General features: G+C 33.6%; 1 protein-coding gene across 1 annotated transcript in view; it reads right to left on the bottom strand.

The window, feature by feature from the left end:
- Nucleotides 1–4,364: 4,364 nt before the first annotated feature.
- Nucleotides 4,365–19,751, bottom strand: part of LOC132561757 (BCL2/adenovirus E1B 19 kDa protein-interacting protein 3-like) — a 31,696-nt gene continuing 16,309 nt past the window's right edge. Inside the window, exons 3-6 of the mRNA XM_060226458.1 lie at nucleotides 18,124–18,166; nucleotides 14,987–15,057; nucleotides 11,627–11,776; nucleotides 4,365–9,943 (exon numbers count right to left, since the gene is read on the bottom strand). Coding sequence (XP_060082441.1) covers nucleotides 9,880–9,943; nucleotides 11,627–11,776; nucleotides 14,987–15,057; nucleotides 18,124–18,166 — 328 coding nt within the window. The 3' untranslated portion in view covers nucleotides 4,365–9,879. The remainder of the gene's footprint in view (nucleotides 9,944–11,626; nucleotides 11,777–14,986; nucleotides 15,058–18,123; nucleotides 18,167–19,751) is intronic.

Below are 19,751 nucleotides of genomic sequence, written 5' to 3'. Positions count from 1 at the left end.
TTAAGAAATTTTATATTACTTTCAATTTTGAAATTAGGGTAATTTATTATTCTAGCCCAACTTTATCAGAAGTTGGACTAATCAGATTGCCCTACGTCCATGGTCTGTGGTCTGTGTACCATTTGTAAACAATACTTGTTATCGCTGTTTTCTTTAAGTGCTGAATAGATCTTTCTCAAATTTTACATGTAGGTTCCCATCTGTCCCTAGTTGTGCAACTTTGATTTTGGGAACTGAATAGAAAATCAAAATGGCTGACAGCTGGCCATCTTGGATTTGACTGCCACAGAAGGACCGCAACTTTCAAAGAACAAATAAAGACCAAACAAGGATGGGTGCCAAGATCCCTCCGGGATCTCTGTTTGTATGACTATCTACTAGGTTGCTTTGAAAAAAGTGCTTTATGTTCTCGTTAAGAAACCTTTACATATTATATTATTACATATTATATATTACATTATATATATTACATTGGATAGTATGTCGAATCTCTTTGAACAAAAAGAACGTTTCTCATTTTTCCTATTGTTATTTTCAGTTAACCCTTATATGGCTTTGATTTGTTTAATTGATTTTTTATGCTAATTACTTAATACTTTAAGTCTTTCTGTTTACTTGTGTACAAACTTTATACATTGTTTAATAGCCGGTTGATTACAGCAAAAATCCAAATGAAATCATGTTTTTCTAAATGAGTTAAAATACAGTGAGAAATCTTGACGAAATCCTTGCCATGCTTTACATAATATTGTCATTTTTGGTGTTAAAAACAATTGATTATGTATTATTCATATTGAATTGATATCTGTTTTTCCAAATATTATGCTTTGATTTATATTGCATGTCAAATATGTTTTCTGTAGAAATGCTAAATTTGATTCATCAAATTTTATTTCACTCTTACTGTTTTGTAAATTTAGCATCATAAGGAATTTGTTTATTCACAACAATTGCTATAAATAAAATATATATAGAAACTACAATCAATAAAATCATATTTCACCACAATAAATCATAAAATATGATTACTTTGAAAATATGTATGTGTATTGTATGTTATGAGGGAAAAGGTGAGGGAAGGAAAGACTACAGTATCTGAACAATAATGCAAGTGATTTTCTGGTACAATTAAAAATAATATTTCTGGTAGGATAAAAAATTATGTTAGTAATGTTCAGGTACAATTAAAAATAATACATGTATATAATTTTCTGGTTTGATAAAAAATTATGTAAGTTATCTTCTGGTACAATTAAAAATAATGTAAGTAATTTTCTGGTAGGATTGAAAATATTGTAAGTAATTTTCTGGTAGGATTAAGAGATATAAATATGGAAAAAATTGTGTTATGTATATATTGTATAATACGGAATTGCTCATACGATCTTTTAAAAAAAAGAGAAACATGTTAGTAGTAGATAGAGAATAGAAACAATAATGTATACATACACACAATAACATATTTTTATTTCTGAGAAAATGGATGGAATACAAAAGTCATGTAAATAGAAGTCGCCACAGGAATTTATAAAGAAACACTTTATAGAAAGCTTGCATTTGAGTTTATTGGTGAATAAACACACTATGTAATGCGATTCACTTCTTTTGCAAACATTTATTATTTAAGATATACTTCATATGCATTCCAAGAATACTTTTTGATATTTCAGACACATTCCTCTTGTGTTTGAGAGGATTATGAATCAAATTTTTATATGGCAATCACACCTTAACAGATTTGCTTGTGTTAGTTTCTATTTGTTTTGAGAAGTAAACTTTTGAATGACAGTTGGGAAATGTGGTTGAGTTTTCCTTTTAAGATGTTCTTTGAGACATGTCATGACGAGTCACAGTTACGAAGTTTGAAAAATAAAAATGTTTTTGGAAAACGAATGAACAGCATTTAATCAACTTTTCATGAACTGTCCTGAGATAATCACCTGTAAAGAGGTATTAATTTTGGGGAGAGACAGAAGTAGAAAGTGACAACTAAATTTAATAAATATGGTAGGCCTTGTTTTGGCATGTATATATATATGAAATTCAACCAGTAGGTTTTGATCACCTCTTGCCTGTTAAAGTTTTTAGTGTTTTACTGGTCAGAACATTACATGGCTGTCATCTCAATTCTGAAGAAAAGATATTTATGAAATAATCCTTGGATGGGCCTAACCAGCGATGATTTTTTTTCAGATTTGTTTAATACTAACAATGGCTGCCATCTCATAAACACATTTTCAAATTCTCTGCTTTCGACTAAAAGAGGACCATACCCTCCATACCCACAACTGTTCAGGCCATGAATTCCTAAGGCTTTACCATGCTTCAGGTCAAATTTAATCCAATCTGTCATTGTGAACTGTGAAATAAACATGATTTTTCATAATCAAAGCGTAATGGTGTTCATACTCTAACAGTGTTCTTCTGGCAAGGTGAGTACATCAGATACCGACATCTGATTATGTACCTTTGATCTATCAAAAGAGAGAATTGGCGTTCATACTCTAACAGTGTTCTTCTGGCAAGGTGAGTACATCAGATACCGATCTTATTATGTACCTTTGAATCTTCATTATGTACATCATACTCTAACAGTGTTCTTCTGGCAAGGTGAGTACATCAGATACCGACATCTGATTATGTACCTTTGATCTATCAAAAGAGAGAATTGGCGTTCATACTCTAACAGTGTTCTTCTGGCAAGGTGAGTACATCAGATACCGACATCTGATTATGTACCTTTGATCTATCAAAAGAGAGAATTGGCGTTCATACTCTAACAGTGTTCTTCTGGCAAGGTGAGTACATCAGAGGCCCACATCTTATTATGTACCTTTGATCCTTTCGAGAAAAAGGCCCTTTGGGGCCTCTTATTGATACTTTGGTCCAAAAGAAATCAACATTCCATCCAAAGTTGCAAGACCACAAAATGAAAACAAATATTTTAAAAGTGTTCTTTGTTTTATTTTCATTATATTTTGAATGCTCCTTACAGTACATTTTATCACATACTTGACACAAATACATGAGTCAGTACATATGAACAGTAATATGATGATAATCACAAACATCACACAGAGATAAGGTGAAACAACGTCATCAACTTACCAGAGACAATTTTAAACCAGGGACTCTGGAAGTTATGCTTAAGGGATTTTGTCATTTTCCATATGTGTACAATGTATTTAGAGGATTTTTGAATTTCAAAATATGAAAGTAAGACCCAATCTCAAGGATTGGAAGAAGTCTTCTTATGCTATAAATATTCTAGATTTAACACTTTCAAAATACTAAAAACAAAATTTTTAATTCACTACATTTATAAAATGACCTTAAATACAAATTATTTGAAATAAGTATTATCATTCATAACAGAAAATAAACAAAATACAGATTTACAAATAAAAACAATATCTTGTAAATGAACATCTAGTAATAATTTTGTAAAAAACTTTCATGTATGCATACACTTGATCAAAAGAATATTTGACTTAATACCAATGGAAACCATTTTCAACCTTTACATTAGATCTTTAAAAAAATCTATTAGCTAAAAATTTGTGAAATACGAATTAAAATGAACTTTAGTGTAAGTGATCTCGGGAGTTCATTAGCACTATGTTTAGAGACAATAAATAAAACTAGATATAAAGAAAGACATGCTAAGATATTTACAATACTTATGTTAACACTAATTACCAAAAACAATCAACATCATAATCTAGATATTTGATTTTAAAATCACCTTTGATTGCATGTATGGAATCAATGAAGGTGAAAAATCCTAAACATCATGCTAATTATACATCATTGTGCTGTAGATGTAAAAGGTTATGGAAAGCATGTGTTTGATAACATTTTTATAAATTTCATGTAATGTGAAACAAAAACGCTTGTTAAAAACCATGAATTTTAGTTTTGCATAAATTTGTTGACAGGACAACTTTCAAAGCTTTATCTCGTAGAAATAGGAAATTTCTCCCAAGATTCTGTGTTTTTCTGTGCCTCATTTAATCAACACTCGATATGGACGTGATAAATGTAGAACAAAACACAACAAACAATTAATGACTGATTGTTCCTCACATGATTCTTTGTGATATTATTTTCCTGGTGACTACTTAAAACTATTGTATCATTACCCAACTCTTTTATATCTATCTAACAGTATATCTGATTAATTACTAAATGTTTTCTTTCTATCAAAATTAAATTGTGCAATTATGATAATAAATTCTCTTTGATAATTCCTTCAGATGAAACATTTTCTTAAGAAAATCACAAAAACAATCCAGCAAATCAAAACATGGTCCATATTTATGAATGAATCACATAAGCAATTTTCCTTTTTTTTTTTTTTTTTTTTTTTTTTTTTAGGGGGGGGTTGGGGGTGGTGTTCTGATTTCTAATTTAGATTTATGTTGAAAACTAGCTCTTATGTTGTCCAATGCTGATGGCCAATTAATGTTTAGTGTTTGAAGATTAAATGCTAATAGCTAAGGTTAATCACTAAATATGATGTTATTTTCTGATAAGCCCATATGTATAAAAAAAAAAAAAGATGATTGTTGTTACATCCCACCATCACATCCGTTAACCCATCAACATCAGATCTGTTAAAATCGAGAAACAAGTTGAAGTACAAGCATGGGCTTATCAAAAGTAAACATACACCTTTACTATATCTATAAATAGCTTACTACACAGATGAAATACTTAATATATACACAGATATATAATTTATTCTACACCAATATGTGAAGGATTCCTTCTCGTCAGGGGAGGTAATCCACAACACAAACTATCACTACAATAATAATGGAAAGAGATATACAACTATTACTTCAATTTCAACATTTCAAAACTATAATTATCATTGACTGTTTTAGCTTTCTTACAAAATTGAACATTTCTTTCCTTTACAGCAAGACAACATGAATATTAATGAATAAATCTTAAACACCCTTAAAATTGTGCTATGCCACAAATAATGTTAGCAATAAAAAAGCATTCTGAATTATACTTTTCCCTCTCTACATTTAATTAAGAAAATGTGTGCATAAATGTGTTTAAAATTGTAATGAAATTAAATTCACATTGCTGTAAGTTGGCTGCATTTCACTTTCAATCTTTTGAATTCACTAGCTTCATAATTTTATTTCACAGTATTTAATCTCATTTTTCATAAAATCAATATGTTATGCATGAAATCCCTCCTGTGTGGGGACAAGCATAATGCTTGTGTTTTGTATCAACATGTTGATTATAAAACCATCCTTTTTCTAGTTCAATAAGTCTAAACCAAATTATGCAGTGTTACTATAAAACAGGATTAATTAATCACTTACATGTTTCGTGTCACATTAGATGAAGTAACAGAGGAACCTTTCCTTACAATAATATGCTGTGTATGCACATTACAATAACAAAACAGTCATATGTCATATTTTCTAATCTTCCAAATGTCATTTTAAAACTGAGCATCAAGGAACTGATTCACAAATACTGATACAGTCAAACATGTACCAATCCAAGTTAGCAAGTCTGAGACTTTTACACCTTTCAAATCAGCAAAACAGAATCTTTTTAAAAATAAGAAATGAAACAAGTATGTTGAAGCGAAAATTTCCAATCAATTTTACAGTTTGTAGAATTGTTGAAGAACATGACTTCAAGATGTCATACAACAAGAAGCCATATCTGCACCACTTGATTCAACTGACTATCATTGCACAAAGGAGTAGACAAGACTAAAGATAGAGTCTTTCTTGGTAAGTAAAGGGGAATACGTGATTTCTACCTTAGGGTATGTGGCTCTACCTTAGGGTATGTGTCTCTATCTTAGGGTATGTGTCTCTACCTTAGGGTATGTGTCTCTACCTTAGGGTATGTGGCTCTACCTTAGGGTATGTGACTCTAACTTAGGGTATGTGTCTCTACCTTAGGGTATGTGGCTCTACCTTAGGGTATGTGGCTCTACCTTAGGGTATGTGACTCTAATTTAGGGTATGTGTCTCTATCTTAGGGTATGTGGCTCTACCTTAGGGTATGTGTCTCTATCTTAGGGTATGTGTCTCTACCTTAGGGTATGTGGCTCTACCTTAGGGTATGTGACTCTAACTTAGGGTATGTGTCTCTATCTTAGGGTATGTTTCTCTACCTTAGGGTATGTGGCTCTACTTTAGGGTATGTGACTCTACCTTAGGGTATGTGTCTCTATCTAAGGGTATGTGTCTACTGTAGGGTATGTGTCTCTACCTTAGGGAATGTGTCTCTACCTTAGAGTATGTGTCTCTATCATAGGGTATGTGTCTCTACCTTAGGGTATGCATGAAGTCCAAACCAAGACTGATTTAACCTCTTACTGCCCTTAAACATTATTTCCCTTATTATTTAATGACATGTATCACACTGAAATGATATCACCTTCCAGTACATTTTAAACTCCTTTTTTTATCATGTACCTCTAATTCTAAGTAAGATTTTACACAAATACAAATCTCTGATCTGGTGATCTTTGTCTGCCAATTTGAGGTGGACTTGTTACAAAAAAGTGTTATTCCATATAAGATGTATGTATTCTGACAATAGGTCAGAAAAAAATAAATTTACAAAACATCATATTCTTCATGTACAAATAAATTCCTGTTATCAAACACTTCCCCTTTAACATTACCTTCTCTTTTATATACATATCCATGAATGATAGTTCACATGTATTAGTGGTAGCCAGGATAAAAATAACGAAAGTTTGAATTCAACCTCACCTGGACAAGTACAACTCCTCTGTAGAAACTGTTTTCATGACAACTGTATATTACTTAACAACTCAATCAGACAATCCCTCTTCAGACAATTCAGAGATAATACTGCTTAGACTAGCTACCACACTTTTTCTTTTGATAAACACAGACAATTTTCCATGATCTCACATTATGAAATTTGACCTCTGCAATTGACCTCTACCATGTACTTTTGACCTGAAAATCTAGCTTCAAAAGTTATTCTTTATAAAATACATGTATTTCCAAAATGTTCAAAAATGAGAATTATCAAATACTTCAATTTCAAACATTTGATTGACTCATACCAACTGATGAGTTTAAAGGTCAATATGTAAAGGTCAAATTAGCAACCAATCATTCAGACTACTGCCTATCTAATCGTTGTAACAATGGCTCCTGATAATATGTAACTGTACAGCTAAATGACCGTGTAAATAAAACAAACTCAGTAAAATTAATGTTACATCATGGAATAAAACCTGGTACAGTTTGTAACTTAATTTACAAAATTAGTAATTATCAAAACTAAGAAAAAAATATAGATTTCTTCTGGAATTTTCACGAAAATTTGTCACATTCAAGATTTCAGGCAAGATGCAGGGAAGTACACTGTATTTATATTCATTTGTGAATTTGTAGACAATTTGAATTTGAAATTTGACAGATAGATACATGCATATAGCCAGGATCTTTTAACTATAGTTAAACTATAATAATGATCATTATCTTAGAGCCATGTTGCAAATTGTAGCGCCTGTATAGAGTATCATATGTTATACATGTACATGACCCATTTTTGACACCAGTGAGCAGGAATGGATTTTTATCCTGGAAATTAACGTACTGTTATACATTCAAATTATCACACAAAGTGACTCTGTCTTTGACATTCAACATGGAGATGTACTAGTTAATTATCCATCAATTTTACTAAGAACACTTCTTGTAATTCTTTGCTTGAGAAATGACATCATTACATAACTTAGGAAACATGGATTAAAAAATTGTGTTGTAAAATATATTATTTGACTTATTAATCAGTACATCAATCAATATCAACAAACCTCTTACAAACGTTCAATCAGCATCAGTTTTATTTTCAGTGCAAAAGATGTCAAAAATCGTTCTGGTATCTTTTCTTTAGAATCAGTTTTGTTTGAATCCATTGTACTTTTCTACCATTCTGAAAATAAGCCGCTTTAGGTCTAAATAGTTGTTGATAAAACTGCTTCACTGTCCAATAAATGATTTATGGCTAGCAATCACCTGAATATGGAAAAATGACAATTTGTTACGTAAGTTTGTCTTTTTCAGTGTAAGTGCTTAAAAGTACATCAATATTGTTATGATTGTGATCATATGATAACAAACATCATTGCAGTCTCCATTTTTTGAACATGAAATGAAAGGTAAGATAAAGAAAGGACTTAATGAAATTTGACTAGTATTGATAGTGTGTATTTGATTTTCTTTAACATATAACATCAATAAAACAATTCTATATATTTTTTCTAACAGTGAATTGAATTTTCTATTTTTTTTAAAATATGTATATGAAGCTTTTTTTAGTTGATAGAAATGTATGTCTCCAAACATATGAAATCAATCCCTACCTACATGAAAACAATCATTTATAAACAATTATTTCCCATCACCAGTTTTTTATGTGTAATATCAAACAACGCCTTTTAACATTACTTTTTTTTAAATTTGACAATCTAAAAATTAAACAAGTAACAAGACATAACTAGATAATGCTGATTCTTTGTGTGTTAACACTTAGAAATAAACAACATATTAACAAAACTTATGTTCTCAGAAAGCAAAATTGAAGGATGAATTATTGTAATATGTGTTTTCATACCAAGAAACCACATTCCATAGCTAAATACTTTTGTTGAAATTTCATATCTTGCTATGTCAAGACCTTACAACAAAATCATACTATACCACTTATGATGAACTGGCAGGTGTAATTAATCATGTGTAATTTTTCTTCAGTTTTGGAGAAAAAGGGCAACATCAAGATGTGAATTTCACACTTTTTAGAAGAACAGTATGTAGTAAACAATCTTGTGCGTCTGTAAAATGGGGAATTTTCTATTTCAAAGACAAATATAAATAGAAATGTATGTAGCAAAGAATTACAGGTAATCAAACATTGTTGATTATAAGGAGTAGCCCAGACTGATCTAAACACAAGGAAAACAGTATTACAGAATCAAACATTGTTGATTATAAGGAGTAGCCCAGACTGATCTAAACACAAGGAAAACAGTATTACAGAATCAAACATTGTTGATTATAAGGAGTAGCCCAGACTGATCTAAACACAAGGAAAACAGTATTACAGAATCAAACATTGTTGATTATAAGGAGTAGCCCAGACTGATCTAAACACAAGGAAAACAGTATTACAGAATCAAACATTGTTGATTATAAGGAGTAGCCCAGACTGATCTAAACACAAGGAAAACAGTATTACAGAATCAAACATTGTTGATTATAAGGAGTAGCCCAGACTGATCTAAACACAAGGAAAACAGTATTACAGAATCAAACATTGTTGATTATAAGGAGTAGCCCAGACTGATCTAAACACAAGGAAAACAGTATTACAGAATCAAACATTGTTGATTATAAGGAGTAGCCCAGACTGATCTAAACACAAGGAAAACAGTATTACAGAATCAAACATTGTTGATTATAAGGAGTAGCCCAGACTGATCTAAACACAAGGAAAACAGTATTACAGAATCAAACATTGTTGATTATAAGGAGTAGCCCAGACTGATCTAAACACAAGGAAAACTGTATATCACATACATGTAATAAGCTCAATACAGTATAATATTATTCAATAAAAATAGTCTATACCTAACACAACACATAGGTAATTATGATCTATTACTATCACATGTTCATCATGGGTGACGGTAACATTTTGATTTCTGATGACAAAGAGAGGGAATGCTTCCTGGCGATGTCTACTTTATTGACTGGGGATGTTCATCCAGGTATAAAAATCCAAACTTTGAAGTCGAAACAAGTTTGTTTTTCTTGAACGCAATTCCGTGATACATTTTTGTATATCTTAATCCATGGCAGGGGAAGCAACTGTGGTCCAACTGCAGTACCTCTTCAGACATACAAACATCCTGTGAACAAGTGTAAAGTTCAATTGAAGTATTACTGAATACTACTTATCTCCTAATGCTCTACTTATAAGTAAACACTGACGTTTGACATTTGGCAATAACACCAGACAAGATAATACTGTTTATAAGACCTGATAACATATTGTAAGAGAAGATAATACAATGTAAGACAAGATAATTCATTGTTATACAAGATGATAATGTCTGTAAGACAAGATAATACAATGTAAGACAAGATAATTCATTGTTATACAAGATGATAATGTCTGTAAGACAAGATAATACAATGTAAGACAAGATAATTCATTGTTATACAAGATGATAATGTCTGTAAGACAAGATAATACAATGTAAGACTAGATAATTCATTGTTACACATTATAACATAGTGTAAAACAAGATGATAATGTCTGTAAGACAAGATTATTCATTGTTAGACAAGATAACACATTGTAAGACGAGATAATATTGTGTATAAGACATGATAACATATCGTAAAATTGGATAATTCATTGTTAGTCAAGATAATACATTGTTAAACAAGATAATATATTGTAAGATAAGGTAGATGAGCTTATATATTGTAAGAATTATCATTTCGGGGCTTTCACCTTCTTGTGGTTTTACTGCTATCTTGGAACACAATATATATTTTTCAAAGAAATATTACAAAACAAATGCAATTTTCTGAAGGTATCTTAATCTCTGTCAAGATTTTATTCAACCCTTGGAAAAAGCTATCTTAATCTCTGTCAAGATTTTATTCAACCCTTGGAAAAAGCTATCTTAAATTCTGTCAAGATTTTATTCAACCCTTGGAAAAAGCTATCTTAATCTCTGTCAAGATTTTATTCAACCCTTGGAAAAAGCTATCTTAATCTCTGTCAAGATTTTATTCAACCCTTAGAAAAAGCTATCTTAATCTCTGTCAAGATTTTATTCAACCCTTGGAAAAAGCTATCTTAATCTCTGTCAAGATTTTATTCAACCCTTGGAAAAAGCTATCTTAATCTCTGTCAAGATTTTATTCAACCCTTGGAAAAAGCTATCTTAATCTCTGTCAAGATTTTATTCAACCCTTGGAAAAAGTTATCTTAATCTCTGTCAAGATTTTATTCAACCCTTGGAAAAAGCTAAAAGAGATCCCCTAAAAAACAACATCCTTAATTAAGAGAACAGGAGTAAGTAATTGGTTTCTCAACCCCCTTTTTCTTATGTGGCCTTATTAGTTACATTATGTATCTGCTGAGTTGTATATTTATTTGTATACCACATATACTGAATGTTATCATCCCATCAACAATCAATTAGGAGTTTCTATCATTAATATAATACTTAAATGTACTATTATCAGATGTATTTAATTCTGATTATTGATTGTTTTGATTATTTATACAAACAAAAAATTCATGACAGCTCATAAGAGAATTGTAAGTATGAAAATGTAAATCAACATCTTTTTCTATAAACATCAAAGACATGCATTACTTGAAAGTTGTATTTTGTGCCATAGTGTGTGTCTTTGGGCGAGAAACTTTATCCTGATTTCTTACAGTGACATGTGAGGTCTACCCTGTGTTAATTGGATCAGTCACCAGCTAATACAAGGTGATCCTGTTTAAAAATGACCCTGGCTGTCAAATAAGCATTTATAGATGGATGTGTATAGGATGGATGACTTACACGGCGGCCCCCAGGAAAAATGAACAGGCATGTGTAAGCAGTAGTTGTGGCAGATTGTCAATGGTAAACACACCACTCTTAGATACTCGGCTATTCCTTGAAGTCATTTTTTCCCGACAAATGCGATGTTTAAATCTTCCATTCCAGTCACTGGAATAAAAATAAGCCATCATTATTGATACAAATAAATTTGGAATCAATTAATACAGCAAAGCTCCTCAGACGACAAGCATCTTCAAACGCTCACTCACACAACCAAACTTGATTATCAGTTGGTCTGATGATGGTAGGCCTAACCTTACAAAACAAAGCCGACAATAACATGTCTACTATTATGGATTTCTGCGTTTGAATATGCTTGTGACATCCATCTTGGTTTCCAATACAAGGCAGATTGCACACCATTATGAATAGGAAAGCAGATCTCCATGTAAAAACAATTGTTTACCTGTCACCAAAAACTCATCAAGTTAAAAGAGGATATTCTTATCATGAACCAGATGCAAGGAGTACTATGGTCTTACCTCTACCACGTTCCCTCAATTCATGCCTCAACTGCATCAAATTATTATCATTACCATGGCATTAGATAGTAAATGCCTTATTATCATATCAACCTTGAATGGTAAATCTTACCACCTCTAACCCTTCCTAACAACACATTTTCCTTGGAGGGTGATTCTCCCCATCCCTACTCCTACTTTGTAATATTTTTACCTTAGAAAGTGAGTCTACCCACCTCTAACCATTCCTTACAACAAATATACCTTGGAGGTTGTTTCTTCCCTGCCTCTAACTCTCCCTAATAACATATTTACCTTGAAGGATGAGTCTCTCCCGTTCTTAACTTTTCCTTACAATAAACATTTACTTCAGAAAATGAACCTCCCCACCTCTCATCCTACAGATATACCATACTTACCTTTGAGGATGAGCCTACCCACCTCTCATCCTACAGATATACCATACTTACCTTTGAGGATGAGCCTACCCACCTCTCATCCTACAGATATACCATACTTACCTTTGAGGATAAGCCTACCCACCTCTCATCCTACAGATATACCATACTTACCTTTGAGGATGAGCCTACCCACCTCTCATCCTACAGATATACCATACTTACCTTTGAGGATGAGCCTACCTCTCACCTCTCATCCTACAGATATACCATACTTACCTTTGAGGATGAGCCTACCCACCTCTCATCCTACAGATATACCATACTTACCTTTGAGGATGAGCCTACCCACCTCTCATCCTACAGATATACCATACTTACCTTTGAGGATGAGCCTACCCACCTCTCATCCTACAGATATACCATACTTACCTTTGAGGATGAGCCTCCCCACCTCTCATCCTACAGATATACCATACTTACCTTTGAGGATGAGCCTCCCCACCTCTCATCCTACAGATATACCATACTTACCTTTGAGGATGAGCCTCCCCACCTCTCATCCTACAGATATACCATACTTACCTTTGAGGATGAGCCTCCACACCTCTCATCCTACAGATATACCATACTTACCTTTGAGGATGAGCCTCCACACCTCTCATCCTACAGATACACCATACTTACCTTTGAGGATGAGCCTCCACACCTCTCATCCTACAGATACACCATACTTACCTTTGAGGATGAGCCTCCACACCTCTCATCCTACAGATATACCATACTTACCTTTGAGGATGAGCCTCCACACCTCTCATCCTACAGATACACCATACTTACCTTTGATACTTACCTTTACCTTTGAGGATGAGCCTCCACACCTCTCATCCTACAGATATACCATACTTACCTTTCCTACAGATATACCATGAGCCTCCACACCTCTCATCCTACAGATATACCATACTTACCTTTGAGGATGAGCCTCCACACCTCTCATCCTACAGATATACCATACTTACCTTTGAGGATGAGCCTCCACACCTCTCATCCTACAGATACACCATACTTACCTTTGAGGATGAGCCTCCACACCTCTCATCCTACAGATACACCATACTTACCTTTGAGGATGAGCCTCCACACCTCTCATCCTACAGATACACCATACTTACCTTTGAGGATGAGCCTCCACACCTCTCATCCTACAGATATACCATACTTACCTTTGAGGATGAGCCTCCACACCTCTCATCCTACAGATATACCATACTTACCTTTGAGGATGAGCCTCCACACCTCTCATCCTACAGATACACCATACTTACCTTTGAGGATGAGCCTCCACACCTCTCATCCTACAGATATACCATACTTACCTTTGAGGATGAGCCTCCACACCTCTCATCCTACAGATATACCATACTTACCTTTGAGGATGAGCCTCCACACCTCTCATCCTACAGATACACCATACTTACCTTTGAGGATGAGCCTCCACACCTCTCATCCTACAGATACCCCATACTTACCTTTGAGGATGAGCCTCCACACCTCTCATCCTACAGATACCCATACTTACCCTCCACACCTCTCATCCTACAGATATACCATACTTACCTTTGAGGATGAGCCTCCACACCTCTCATCCTACAGATATACCATACTTACCTTTGAGGATGAGTGAGCACCTCTCATCCTACAGATATACCATACTTACCTTTGAGGATGAGCCTCCACACCTCTTGTACCATATTTACCTTTGAGGGTGAGCCTCCACTACAGATACACCATACTTACCTTTGTACCATATACAGATACACCATACTTACCTTTGAGGATGAGTCTCCTCTTCTTCATATATACCATATTTTCTACCTTTGAAAAGAGTGCTTCCCATCTTTAACCCTCCATATGTCCCATATCAACTTCGGAGAATGAGCTTCTCAATCTTTAACCTACATATCTACCATATCAGCATTGGACGAAGAGCCTTCCTATCTTTCAACCACAGATGTACCATATTTACCTGGGAGGGTGAGCCTCCCCACCCACAGATGTACCATATTTACCTGGGAGGGTGAGCCTCCCCACCCACAGATGTACCATATTTACCTGGGAGGGTGAGCCTCCCCACCCACAGATGCACCATATTTACCTGGGAGGGTGAGCCTCCCCACCCACAGATGTACCATATTTACCTGGGAGGGTCAGTCTCCCCACCCACAGATGCACCATATTTACCTGGGAGGGTGAGCCTCCCTACCCACAGATGTACCATATATACCTGGGAGGGTGAGCCTCCCCACTCACAGATGTACCATATTTACCTGGGAGGGTGAGCCTCCCCACCCACAGATGTACCATATTTACCTGGGAGGGTGAGCCTCTCCACTCACAGATGTACCATATTTACCTGGGAGGGTCAGCCTCCCCACCCACAGATGTACCATATTTACCTGGGAGGGTGAGCCTCAGGTCTGCTGGACCAATCCCAGATCCAGTCTGTCCCTGGGTCTCTGTCAGAGTCCTAAAACACACAAAGAACATTATAGTACTGTCATAAACATTACTATCTAACACCAACACGAAATCCAACAGGGAATGAAAATACAAACAAACTGAAACTTACAATATGTCTAACTAAAGTCTATAGAATATATAACATTGAAGAGCCATGAAGACATAAAATGTGTCACTAACCACCAATAGGAACTGGATGTGCATCTGGTAGATAGTATTGATGTAATGACAAGATTTAACAAAGTAAGCAGGATAAATGCTGGTAGTATATGTAAACAATAAACTGTTACCAGATTCAGTATAGATTTGACATGAAGCCATTCTGGATGAAACATCTACCCCGATTGGCTTCATTTCAACTGTATACCCTATCTGGTAACAATTAATTATTAATATTTCCTTTCTCAAATATCTATAAAGCATGAAACGAAAACACAAGAGGCCCAGAGGGTCTGTATTGCCCATCTGGATATTTAAGTCAATAATGCAAAACTTTACATTTCTGTAAAAGGAAAACATTTCCCCTGATGAGCCTCACCCTACAGATACAGCTTCAAATTCCCTAGGGGTGGGGACAGAGATCAGTGGACAAGCAATGCTAATAAGTTAAGGAATTGTAATCCCATTGGCTTCAAAGATGTAATCTGTCCTGGAATGGGACCAGAACTTCACCCAAGATGCTTCAGACCAATTTTGGGCAATATCCTGCCGTTATTTGGGATTGCCACTTTAGCCGGGGGCCCCGAGACCCAACATCTATTAAAAAAAAACTGATTTTCCTTTACACAAGCATGCTTGAGACCAATTTTGAACAATATCCTGCAATTCCTGAAGAACAAGATGACAGATTTTCCACAAAACTGATTTCCATTTACAGATAACCTTTGGCCCAGGTGAGCTAAAAAAAACACCAGGAACCTGCCTTCACTTAAATAACAATCATATGAAACAGTGAAGTCACAAATTTAACTTGATTATTGATATAAAAACATAAGCTCTTGCAATATCTTAATAAATGCATTATTTGACAATGCATTTTTTCATTTTTTAAAAATAAAATTGTGCAATGATATTAAAAAGTGATGTGGCTCTAAGTCAGATTTCACAAAACAAAAGTGTCTTGTAATTCATCAGGAGTCAAATAATTACAGTGGAACCCACTTAATGTCACTTCTGTTAATGTTACTTTCTGGTTAATATCACACATGTATATTCTTATTATCTTTTGAAACACTTATAATTAATTACTGTACTGCAGTACAGTTAAGAAATCATAAGTTTCATTTTGATCTTTGTAACTTTGGTAGGATGTGATGAGCCATTCACTGTTAAACATTTTTTATTGGACTGCGTTGACCTTCTGTCTTCTTGAGAATGTTTTTATCGTAACATTACATGTCTAAAATCTTCTTTGAAACTGTTGAGATTTGTAAAATTCTACATTACCTGAAAGATGTTGGTCTATATAATAGACTATGACATACCTTTTTTAATCTTTTGTTACCCATTTAAGATTTTAACATTTGCCTTTTACCTTTTGGTTTGTTTAATGTTATTTCCTTTTGGATCACAGTGTGTTTTATCAGTTGATGGCCCTAATGACCTTTTTTATGTGTAGACAGGCCGTTAAGAATGTAATAATAATAATAATTATAATTGTAACTTTGGATACTGTAACCAAGAAACCATCCCATAAGAAGCACAAATCTTTCTGTGTAATGGCAGAAGTTACTATTAACATATCAGAGTGTTGCACGGCGTTGATCAAGACTTAATATGACTATGGATTAATGCTTGCTACAATTTTTATGAATCTTACAATTATTGGGACAGTCTTGATATGATTATCTTATGAGAATGTGAATTGTAACAATGTTGCCCTTTTACAAAATACATGCCGGAATCCCAAGGTCCGTAAATATTTACTGATCGCTTAGCTTGTAATACAGAGTTGGGTCAGCTGGTGTGTGCATGATGTTACGGCAAGATGTGGAATAAATCCCAATACACATCAATTCTAGTTATGTAACATGTATGTGTATAATCTGGTGCCACCAATTGCTAATGATAGTCATTTACCAACAGTGTTTAATGCCAATGTGAATAGTGATGACATGGAGTGATTAATGCAACACCAATGCCTCTAACAATATATAGTAGTGGTCTCGTGATATGTTTGAACAATTTGAAATGTAAGTGAAACAAACTAGAAAGGGTTCAAACTATCACTAGACAGAAAATAGTTGTTTTTATTAAAAAAGATCACATGTTCAAACTACCCACTTATTCGAACTGAATGAAGGCTTATCGTATGTTATGGTGATGATAATAATTTTGTAGCAAAATTAAATGTTTGACATATTTTTTGTTGGGTTGTAATTAGACAGCTTTGTAAAGTTACTTATTTCTTGTGAAGGTCATCTAAGTCCAGCAACTTTATATATCTCAGTTTACGGTATGTTGATAGTTGTGCCAGAAGCCAGTTACCTAGGAGACATATCTAGATTTCTAATTCCAAATCAGTGTAAACTGTAGTAATATGTTGTCTCTTATACTCCTATTTGGTGTATTAATGATATATAAGAGAATGCAACACAGAATGTAAATATATCATTGTATTTTGGTGGGTGTCTCGCCTTGACCAACAATTGTGTTTCCATACACTTGACCAGACTGGTGTTCATAGCCTTATCTACTCCCATCTTGTTCACACTGAACTAAATCGGAAACTGGTTGTGGTATAGAAATATATAGGTGTAACAAGATTTCACTATATACAATGTACATGTTGAAAGACTTCTTAAAAAGATGAGAAATGGACCTGTCTGTGGTTATACCTAGACACGACACTTCATCCTTATGGCTGTGGATGATCTTTAGTGGGCCTTCCGTATTTTGTTTGAAGAAGCTACCAGCTACTAAAAAGGTGAACTCTGCCTAAAAATGACCCTGACTTCTCATAAACACAGGAACAAACAAAGGTTACCTTAATTACGCTAGTACAAAAGGGGAGATAACTTAATTTAATTATATTAATTATACAACAAATGATGATGTTAGATAAAATTATTACCTGTGTTGCCAGTTCATTGTTTGGACTGTGTGGGCTCTTCGGACTGAAAAAGATGAAATTTTATCTTAAATATTCATTGTAACTCTCTTTCACCATCAGATTTTCCACAGAGCAATAACGGAATCTGTGAATATTATTAAAGAACTGGAGAAATAAAATTTGTGAGTAACTTAACTCATAATTCCAACATGCACATATACATTTAACAGATTTAATTAACAGAAAGCCATCACACATGATGGAATACTTGTATAAAGTTCATTCATTATTTAACAATGTAATAAACATGAGTGTTGAGGTGTTGTCATCAGAAAATCAATATAAAATTAAGTCTCCACTAGAAACTGTGAAATGAATTAAAATTTTCTAATTAATAGATATGATAGTAGCATCAATCACCGGAGAAAGGTGTGATGATCGATCCGGACTTAAATGACCACTATATACTATATCTAATTCAGTATTAATAGCATCCTTGAAAGTCCAGGTTGTAGAATTTCTGACTTTTTAAGCTATTAGAATTACCACTATATACTATATGTAATTCAGTATTAATAGCATTCTTGAAAGTCCAGGTTGTAGAATTTCTGACTTTTTAAGTTATTTAAATGACCACTATATACTATATATAATTCAGTATTAATAGCATCCTTGAAAGTCCAGGTTGTAGAATTTCTGACTTTTTAAGTTATTTAAATGACCACTATATACTATATCTAATTCAGTATTAATAGCATCCTTGAAAGTCCAGGTTGTAGAATTTCTGACTTTTTAAGTTATTTAAATGACCACTATATACTATATATAATTCAGTATTAATAGCATCCTTGAAAGTCCAGGTTGTAGAATTTCTGACTTTTTAAGCTATTTGAATGACCACTAGGTACTATATGTAATTCAGTATTAATAGCATCCTTGAATGTCCAGGTTGTAGAATTTCTGCTGCAGTACAGATTTATACAGGAAATAAAAATATAGAGTGAAAACTATTGAATATTTTCATAATATAGAGTTAAGGATTAGGGTTCTCTGCCAGATCGGTTGGAAGGACAAGTGAGAACTGGTTTCAGTTTCTTATTTATTGTCATCAGGATTTTTAGACAGTAGACATTAACACGCTAATACACAGTGCTACTGACTACTAACTGAAATGTGACGTAATTACCACTTTTCTTTATAGGGGTAGACTTAATTATACTTAAGGAAAATCTCCTGAATATTTTCTTCCTTATTTTTTTGTATATATACTCTTCTGAATGTTTCCTTTTTCTTGAATGCTCCAAATATTTTATCTTCTTTTTTGTATATCATCTTTTGGTAATTTTCTTTTTTTTTATTTTCAAGTATTGACCTTAACCTCCATTGATTCTTGATGATATGCAATGGCCTCCCCTATGGTGTTCTGAGGTATCCATCCGCTAATACAAGAAATGACCACCTCAAAATGAGTTGTTCTAGTGATAAACACAGCATACAATCTTCCATCGCACATACGATACAACACATCTTTTAATATCATCATCATGATGACTTTATCAAATTATGATTTTGTAATTTAGACATGCATATGTTTTATATGTTTGCACTGAATATAAAAGCTAACGTACTCATAAAGTCAGATTGCGTGC

Source organism: Ylistrum balloti, unplaced genomic scaffold (assembly GCF_031769215.1).
Source record: "Ylistrum balloti isolate Yb309-2 unplaced genomic scaffold, AGI_CSIRO_Ybal_v1 Utg371274, whole genome shotgun sequence".
NCBI classification, from domain to species: domain Eukaryota; kingdom Metazoa; phylum Mollusca; class Bivalvia; order Pectinida; family Pectinidae; genus Ylistrum; species Ylistrum balloti.
Note: the sequence above shows the minus strand (reverse complement) of the source record. Positions and strands in the feature narration are given on the sequence as shown.